General features: G+C 36.2%; 1 protein-coding gene across 1 annotated transcript; it reads left to right on the top strand.

The window, feature by feature from the left end:
- The first annotated feature begins 4,735 nt into the window (after positions 1 to 4,735).
- LOC109049361 (RING finger protein 223-like) lies at positions 4,736 to 9,701 on the top strand. Its single transcript, XM_019067072.2, has 2 exons — positions 4,736 to 5,039; positions 7,720 to 9,701. Exon 2 carries the CDS (start codon positions 7,764 to 7,766, stop codon positions 8,415 to 8,417), a length of 654 nt encoding a protein of 217 aa, XP_018922617.1. The 5' UTR covers positions 4,736 to 5,039; positions 7,720 to 7,763; the 3' UTR covers positions 8,418 to 9,701.
- Positions 9,702 to 10,041: the final 340 nt, after the last annotated feature.

Genomic DNA, 10,041 nt, shown 5'->3' with positions numbered 1-10,041 from the left:
AAGAATGATTCGCTAACGTTCCCATTAAGTTATGAAAACAATATTTCTGAATGTGCTCTGAAAGTTTAAAATATCCAGTTTTTAACATCTGTTTGAAAACATTAAGGGAATGTTCCATTTTATTATTTCATTATCAAACTTGATGGAAACATTACTTCTGAATGTTCTCTGACCGCTCTTGAAACAAATAGTGAGTAACATTTAAAAATGTTTAGGCAAACGCCCAACTAAAACATTTCAGTAAAAAAAAAAAGCTATTAAAGACCAAATAACATTGAATGAAAGTTCTATAATGTTGCTGGAAGAATGTTTTGTTCATAACTTTGACAGAAATGTGCTAGAATGCCAAAATTAGGCAAAGTTCTGTGAATGTTCCCTGTTAGCTGGATTGTGAGCACTGCTTAGCTGCAATAGAGGTACATTTATGAAATTTAACATGAATTAAAGATTGCGAAAGATGTGTACACAGCCAATCCCCAAAGTCTTGTTTATTTACCAGAATTGTTTTATACATTTTTATTTTTATTAAGATACTTTCTGACTCAAGGTCATGAGCAAAAATTACCCAAAAAGTGACATTTTGTAAATTCTTCACGTATTTCAAATGTGCAACTGAATTAAAATGTATTGTGAAGGTTGAGAATATACAGAGAACATACATATACATATACAGTATACACAATTATATCTATGTGATTCAATAGGTATTGAAGCATCCACTGGAGGTTTTAAACCCACAACTGTTTGGTTACTATAGGCCAGATATTTCAGGTTATACCACCCCTTTACAAGCCATACCTGTATTTGTGGTGTCTGTCCCTGTGCAGGTATAACTGCCAGACCAGTTTGTGGGTTTTTTTCAAAAACTGTCAAAACTGTACCTGTATGTGGTAATGCTGGAATTCATGTGCAACTGAACATGCAAAAAAAAATGTTTACATTTATAAGTCTGCTACACTCAGAAATTTAATCTGTTTTGAACATCATGTTTACATTAGAGCCATGGCAATAGTGAACCAGAAATGCATATATGACCATTTTTGTTTATATAGTTAGTCTGCTTAAATACTGTAATTTTAACTTTGACAAATTTTCTATGGGGTTTTATAATGGGGTTTAAGTCTTGACAATACTTTGACATTTTGTTCTACAACATAAACTGCACACACTCACACCCCAAATGGAGTTTTCTAGTTACTTAGCACAAACATACTTTTTCAAAAATAAACATAAATTCACATTTTCGGTAGAGCTGTGTGCAGTTTGCATTGTAGAACAAAACATCAAAATCTCTTTGGAACCAGAGGCGAATTTGTCTTCCGGGTTCTGATGTCATACCTGCACCACTCTATACACACCAAAACAACCACTTTGACCTTTGTCGACAGAAAAAAAAAATATTTTATTTTTAAATACAAATTACATTAATTAATGAACAACATACTTATAGACTAGAAGTAAACAGAAGTTTATGGCTTAGTTTGCCATGAGATAAACTGGACTTAGGCCAAAGTGCATATGACAAAACGTGATGATTTCCAGCTTGTGCATTATAAAACAAAAAAACTTTGACCCTGAACTATTTTTTATGAAAGTGTTTTGATAACATCCAATTAAACATTTCAGTTTTTTTTTTTTTCCAATGAAGTGCAATTCAATCCATATCATCAATAAAATCAAATTAGCTCTAAAAGGGTCACAGCAGTCCTCGTCCTCACACATCTCTAGTTAGTAGATATTACACTGAGGCACTGTGCTGGTCCTCCGCTGTCAGAATATCAAGGGTATCTTAATCTAGATTGGCGTCCATAACTAACCTAGTGAAAAATAAATATACTAAAATGTATTTGAAATACATTAATTTCATGCTAAGTACCCTCCAAATACTGGTATACTTAAAGTCTGCTAAACTGGAACAACTAATTTTGAAATGAATGCCCTTTAATTGTGTGGAAGCAGTTCTGAAGTCCAACTAAAGATATACTGAAGTATATTTGATTGTGCTAAAGTGGAACTATTGCAAGTATACTTAAGGTACACTTTAAATATCATGCATTTAAAGACCAATATTATTCAAAGATCATACAATACTCATCAAAAGTGACATTAGACCATGTTTTAGGCTTAATATTAAGAAAAGTGGCATGACATACAGCCAAGTATGGTGACCCATACTCAGAATTTGTACTCTGCATTTAACCCATTCAAAGTACACACACACCATGAACACACACCCAGAGCTTTGGGCAGCTGTTTATGATGCGGCGCCCAGGGAGCAGTTTGGGGTTCAGTGCCTTGCTCAAGGGCACCTCAGTTGTGGTATTGAGGGTGGAGAGAGCACTGTACATTCACTCCCCCCACCTACAAATCCTACCAGCCCGAGACTCGAACTCACAACCATTGGATTGTGAGTCTTACTCTCTAACCATTAGGCCACGACTTCCCCGACTTCCACACATCCAAACATCTTCCACACATGCAGTACTCCAAATAAAGTTTAACTATAATTGACTTTAAGTATATTTCTATTTAGTTTTTTTTTTTATTTATTTTTTTGATTGATTTTGTTTATAGTTTTTATGCTATATTTTGTATTTTAATTATGTTTTTTTTTTACTAGGAGTTACTGTGGTATTGCAGGACAGGGGGGCAGCCATTAGTTTTATTACTCCAGTAAAGACTCAGGTCAGAATCTGTTTCAGTAAAAATCATTCCAACAAACACACCCAAAAAAACAAAAAAAAAAACACACACACCCTCGACTCTGAAGCTGTTAAGCCACGTGTTGTTTTTGGTTGGACATGCATGACAAAGCTCAACCTTCTCAACCTTCTGCAGCAGTAATATATTCTTTTGTGTGGTTGACAAAGGTGAACACGTGGTCCATATATCATTTTCTCCATATTATCAGATTGACCTACTATATTATCATGTGGATCACAAGACATGCCAAACATGCACCTCTGACTCACTGAAGCACATTTGGAGAACAGAGGGCTTAAATTTGGACCCCAGGGGAAATATTTAACAAGTGTAATTCATTTTGGTAATTAACTGTGAAATCAATTACTACGAGGAAAGGGTCATTTATCCTCATTAGAGTAAGAAGGGGTTTCCCCAAACAATTTTTCAACTCATAAAAGAAAAAGTGCACTAAATGTTAATAATCATTATCACCTATTTTTTTGTATGTTGGCTGTTTTTTGTATATTTTTAGATTCAAATTTTAGATAGATACATCTTATTTATATCATTATTTAGTATCATTATTGGTAGTTCCGGGGCAAATAAATTCAGAAATGATTTTTTTTTAATAAGAAATAGCATTAATAAATCCACAATAATCCACGAAAAGATTTTTTTTTTAATAAGAAATAGCATTAATAAATCCACAATAATTGCAAACAATTTGAATGTGTTGATGTTACTCACCACTGATTTAAAGTCAGCTCTAGAGCCAGAACTGCCTTTATTTAGCCTCATCAGTGTTTCACAGGTAATTGGGCAAGCATTGTTGTGTGATCATGTGAGACCATCAGAGAAGTATCGGTCATGCATTCTCCACATTCCTGTGGAATGAGCTGCAGAGGAATGACAAGAGTCCGAAAGTGGAGCACTTGATATTGACTATTGGGGATTAGGTTATATCAGATGAACAGATTACCATCAGTTTGACTCACTCTAAGTACTTTGTTGTCATTGTCTGTTTACTTCCTACAGACTGACTCACAAATAAAGGGTATTCATGTAAGGATTATTCTTTTAGAGATGATCTCTATGTGACTGGCTTTGATTATTGTCCTCTCATTTTTATTATTTTCAGCTGTCTGGCTTCCGTATTGTGTAAACTAAATTTATTGAATTCCTGACTAAACATGATCTTAACCAGTTCTTTTTGCCATGAACAGATACTGTATTGTGCTTAAGCTGCTCTATAATCAGTACAAGAAAGTCAGCAGTTTCAGGTATTCCTGACAATTCACATAACACCTCATAATGTCATAAAATCAGATGTAAGCAAACAGCTCAGTTTAATGATGCGTTATCAGTTTTTCTGTTTCTTCCTTATAACAATGTAACCAAAACTACAGTGGCAAATCATAGTAAAAGTAAATGGTATCTCATGATTTTATTGTTGTCATTGTTTGTTTGTCTAATGCTAACCAGTAACAAACTTTTTTTAAAGACTCAAATAAAGAAGCCCTGCATATACTATCTTACAGATCAGTTATACATATTATAATGATGATAATAACCCTCATACAAAAATTAGATGCTAATTAGGGTATACATAGAAAACCATTCAAGTGTTAGCCTTCTCTAATCCTACAATGTTTGCTTTGGCACTGTTTTTTAGCTTTATCATATGCACAAGACTGTCCAACTAACTAGCGTCATATATTTTAATGAGCATCCAAGATATTGACATCTTCAGACTACTTTCTGAAGGCATGTGTGCTGACTATGATAGTTTCATGTGTGAAGATAAAATGTTTGTGAAATTCCCAATTGTAAGTAAGTGTTGGTATTTTATGAAATGCCAGGAAGTAATAATACAAACCAATCAGATTATATAAAGGTATGCAACATGCTGGGAAATGATTGGGGAAGATTGAACAACAAAGAAAGAACAAAATAGGATGGGCAAATGAAGAGAAAGGAAATGTTATACTATGAATATGCTTTCCTTCATCCCAACCCTCCGCCTCCCCCGTCTCTGGCACTCCCTCAAGGCCGTGTTATTGTTCCTGCCTATCAGTGTCATTTCCATTGCGAGTGTTGAAAGAGAGTGGATAAATTGAAGCAGGTGAGAGTGGACACGAGACACTGAGAAGGACTGCGACAGGCACCGGCAGCCCACCTGCATTCAGCTCCACTTCTAACAGACTCCTAAGAGGAGGACATTGCATTATCAAAAGGATTGCTGACAGCTACAGAGCTGATAATGCATTTGTGTCCTTAGGGAGGCAAAGTGATGAGAAGATAAAAGAGGAATCATTGGAACAAGGAGAACACTAGAGCTCAAGTTATCAGAACAGGTAAGAACATGTGCAATATTGTCTGCCACATGTGGCGGTACTTCGCCTGATATATAGAAGGGCAGCCGTTTGGAAATAGAACTGAAGTGAAGAAAAACTGGATGGGTTACTCAATGCCTCAAGGGATGTTAACTTCAACTGCCTATTGTGTGATTCTAATCTTGTTTGAGAAGACTGGAGAATAATACAGAGCAATATATACAATGTTGGAAAGCAAAGTGAAGTTACTGCAAGTCAAAGTGGAGCACACAAAGTGTTCTCAGAGGTCTGATAAAACTTTTAGAGTGTACAATCCATATATGCATAACAATACGATAATAATAATAAAAAAATCTGACCATAAAACCAGACAAATAAATAAATAATAGGTTGAGAAAATAAAACTGATATATAAAAAAAATAAATAAAAATAAAATTGCTTTAAATATTGAAGGTAAATAAAATTAATCATGATTTTAAATAATATTATAGAAAATTTGAATTATTTAGATTTTTGCTAAAAATATGTAATTCTTATGCAATTATTAAAGTTTTTAAAGTGCATGAACAATTATATATCAAATATATATCCAATATAGACTAATAAAGATCAATTGAAAAAAATTATATATTAAAATTAGAATAATAACTAATAAGGTAGCAATAAATTGTACATAGTTTAAGGATTTTAAGAAAAAGTACAATGTGCATGACAATGGATTAAATATGCATTTAGAATTTGAAATTCTCAGGGTATTTCCATTATTGATGTCAAAACAGACATCTACACTAAATAAACTGACAGAATGCTGATGAAGACATTTATATGCAAATGAAATTAGGGAGACCAAAATCTAGGGGTCAACAGGGTTTCACCTAAACTGTTTATGACCTTTCCCAGATAAAAGCACATAATCTGTACATTAGCTTGCCAGCTGCAGTTTTGTCCTTGGGCTTCAACCTAGACATTTTATTAAATTAGCTACTTTCAAACCCCTCCCTATCTTCCCTAATAGTTCTTGTTATCAAACAGAGGATCTGTAGATTTGAGAGCGTCATGTGAAAGTTCAAGCATCAGGGCCTGTTGCACACAAGGAAGGAGAATCAGGTCAAGAACATTGTCAACCCTTAGTGTGTTTTGCCTGGGGAACAACAGAGGCGGTTGAGTTAATGAATAACCAAGAACTCGTGCACTAATGGTGGTCAAACAGTTTTGCGTCGAGGTGTAGGTCATGAAAGGAGATAGACAGAAAGGACTCAGACTGCATGTGTTCTTGAGACCATGGCTTTGAGTCTGGGGGTTTTACAGTGCTGAGAGACTGGCTGCCTGGGCACCGGCCTGTTGTCCAGGAATGCCAAAGCCAGACCAGTATAATGGAGAACAAACAGGAGCATTGTGCAGTGCAGGGATGGAGAAAGAAACACACACATGCACACACATACCTGTACACATAGGTCTGCCCTGCAGGGCTTGTGAACAGGCCATCTGCTCTTTTAACCAAACCCCCACCTGAACCTGTGCAGGCGCAAAACCACGTAAAAGAAGGGCTGGATTAGATGTGCATATTATTTAGCTCAGGATGGGCTCTGCAAAATACTTCACTGTATTATACAATGTAATGAGCTTTAGAGTCACCTTGTTGATAAAATTCTTCTCAGCTCCAAATGCCAGAACCAGTGAAGCGATGACTTTTAGAGAGCCTTATTTTGCTGAAAGGGTTTCTGAAGGACAGTAGTGTTGACGTTGGCAGAACAAGGACAACAAAGCAGTCTGTGTCTTACCAACACTCCAAGCATGGGTTTTTCATGCAGTCTTGTCCTTTACTAAACTTCTGTATATCCTTAAAAATAGATCATAATTAGAACCAAAACCTTTTTACAACTTAATGCCACAGAACCTTTTTATTCTCTAGTTATTCTGAAAACCAAGAACTTTTGGACACTATAAATGAGTGAAGACAGGGTTCTTAATAAGAAGTTCTTAAAACAACCATTTTTCTTAACATTTTAATAACCTAAAGAAACACTTTCCACAATAACCGTGTTCAACAACAAAGGTTCTTTATAGTACCATTGATGCATGTAAAGAACCTTTATTTTTAGTGTATACAGAGAAAAATGGTTCTTTGCTGAACCTAAAGTTTTGCAAAGAACCACTGAAAACCTTTTTAAGAATTTTTTATTGTATACATCTTTAGAAAACACCATGTACTGGTGCATCAACCCAGAAACCAATATATTGATCTGAAAAACTAAGAACTTTAATCGCCAAAGCAGTTTAAAAAATAAATAAATTAACATTCTACAAAGAACCATTAAAAAAAAAGTATCTTTAATAGCGTATGGTCTAAAGCAAGGTAACGCAGGTAGGCAAATGGTTTGAAACAAAACAATGCAACACAATTTGTAACAGTGAATGCACAGTAACAAGTTCTTTGTAAAACTGATGACCAACTCAAAGTCCCAGTTAATTTGGTTAAAGGGCATCATACAAAGGCATAATGATGACTTTGAATCCGTCTTCTTGCTTGGGTTTCTTGTTCAGTGTACCATTTCTGTTTGCACTGTAATGTCCACATGCAAGCAATCATAAATCACTTGGCGGTAAATGTTTACTTCATAAGCTGTGCCCTAGTTTTGAGTTAGAGCCTATGAAATGAACCTAGAGGTGATTTTGAGAGGTTTGTCTCGCTTGTTCCAGTGAACCCTCACGAGTAAAAGAGTGGAAAACCATATTTCAGTGAGATGGAGCCGAGCCCTGCGGTGTGGCACACCCAGGTGGTCCCACTGGAAACAGACCTGGAGAAGGTGAGCTCTCATCCTGAGTGCTCCATCTGCTTCAACACCTACGACAACGTCTTCAAAACGCCAAAACAGTTGGACTGCACTCACACCTTCTGCCTCGAGTGCCTTTCCCGCATTATGACCACCTCCATGGACCTTGAAAACTCTAAAATCTCCTGCCCCTTCTGCCGCCATCCCACTACTATCCCAAAAAAGGGGCCTCCGGCTTTGACCACCAGCCAGGAGGTGCTGTGTCGTCTGCCCGTCCGCCAGCAGCAAGAGGAGCCGGTGTGGCTGGATGGGGAGAGGCTGTGCTATCAGCGGCCAATAGACATTCCAGGTGTGCCAGCTTTCTGTATCTGTGTTGATATTGGGGCCAGTGGACAAAGTGCTGTATCTTCTTCCCAAACTCGACCACGACTTGGGCTTCTGGAACGGCTGATGGATTGGAAGAGTTTGCTGCTATTTATATTCCTCATGATGCTGCTGTTGGGGATTGTTCTGTGGCCCCTGCAGTGCATCGTCACGACGGGCTCCATGCGTTGTGCACCCCAGAACTTGCAGATGTCTACCACCACACCTTCTTTTACCACAGTCAGTGTACAAGCAAGATAGACATGTCATTATTGGAATCATTATGTCACCTTACAGAGCATGTGAACAAGTGTGACAAAACTGACTGATGGCTAAATGTCTGCTTACATTGATCAAAACAACATTTTTACAAAATGAAAGCAAAAACAATACAAAGTATTGTCACAAAATATCATTAGTATTGTCAGTAGTGTAATGATGTGAAACGCAAGTCACAGCAGCTTTCAAATCCAGTGCATTACCAACATGAACATGAGTGAAATCTGTTTTGAGAACTTTTTCCAGATGATCGCACAGATTTCTATTGAAATGACTGGACTTGAGAACAGCACATTTGGCTGCAGCTTAATCCAAAGAAAGCAGAATGTTTTTTACTTGTACATTCATGTATATATTTTTTATTTGATTGTATTAAATCCCATGAAGTGTATTTTGTTTACAAAAAATAAAGTTGCTGTAATAAAAAAAACTGTTGCTGTAAACCACACAGGGAAGTTCAAGGAATGGTGTCATGGAATGTTTTTCAGTTTTAATAGGTACAGTAATGATAAAACAGATTCACGTGGCCCTAATTTATCACTTCCTGCTCTGGGACGGTTAAACGAACACGCCTCAAAGAATAACCGTCTGAAACTTAAGCCCTGCGGTGACTGGTCCTGTGAACACGTTCACACCCACGTAAACTGATCCACTGAGTGTGTTTTGTAGGGATGAATTATCAGCTTCCTACTTCCAGGTGTTTCTATTAAAATAAACTAATGTTAAGTTGTTCATTATTAAACCCTGAAGAGAGAAGGAAATTATGAAGCGGGAAGGAAATAAAATATGGGTCAACAACTGTTTGTTTGGAGCAAGGTGAAATGAGTCAAAGACAATTAGTTGAAAGTTCCCCAGTGTATGCTTTATTATGCAATAACTAGTCCTGTATTGTCATTTGAAATGCAAATCTTTACATAAATTGTGTCTTTCAGGGCAGAAGGCATTTTAGGCTGAAGCAGTGCAAGAGGGAACACAGTCTTTATCACACAAGGACATCAGCACAACACGATTCAGATCAAACCTACTGATCACCAACTGAGATTAAAAAAACCCACCAACATAGTATTCAAGTAAATTTAAAGAGAAGACTTTGAAATTGTGATAATGCAAGCAGAAAGCTTTGTAACAGCTGATGTTTTGTATTATAGTAGTAATAATAATAATGTTAACATCATCCTAAAATAATATGCAAAATGGCTGTGAATATTTCCATCACTGTATTAACAAACAAATAAATTGTACAATTTACAACAAATCAACTGACCAAAAAAAAAAAAAAAACTGACCAAAAAAAAAAAAAAAGATTGATCTGTAATGCAAAACACCACACTGATGGCATATGAACAAAAAATAGTCGTTATATACACCTCCGAACAAAAGGACATTCTGACAGCCATAGACACTACCTTGCAGCAGTTCAAACTGAATTTCAAGTCATAATATGTCATTACATTTTTGACCCTTTACCCATTTTCACAGAGTTTAAAATAAAACAAATTTAAACAGCAGACAAACAGCTTCCAAGCTTTCAGATGCCAGTAGTACATTGCTGTCACACAATCAGGTTCATAAATCACAAATTCATTCAGTCAGTCAGTCATTCCAT

This window comes from Cyprinus carpio, chromosome A23, assembly GCF_018340385.1.
Source record: "Cyprinus carpio isolate SPL01 chromosome A23, ASM1834038v1, whole genome shotgun sequence".
Lineage (NCBI taxonomy): Eukaryota > Metazoa > Chordata > Actinopteri > Cypriniformes > Cyprinidae > Cyprinus > Cyprinus carpio.
The sequence above is the reverse complement of the archived record's forward strand: the minus strand, read 5'-3'. Positions and strand labels throughout refer to the sequence as shown.

Coding starts and splice junctions, on each gene's coding strand:
- LOC109049361 (XM_019067072.2), top strand. CDS start 7,764: ATGGAGCCGAGCCCTGCGGTGTGGCACACCCAGGTGGTCCCACTGGAA.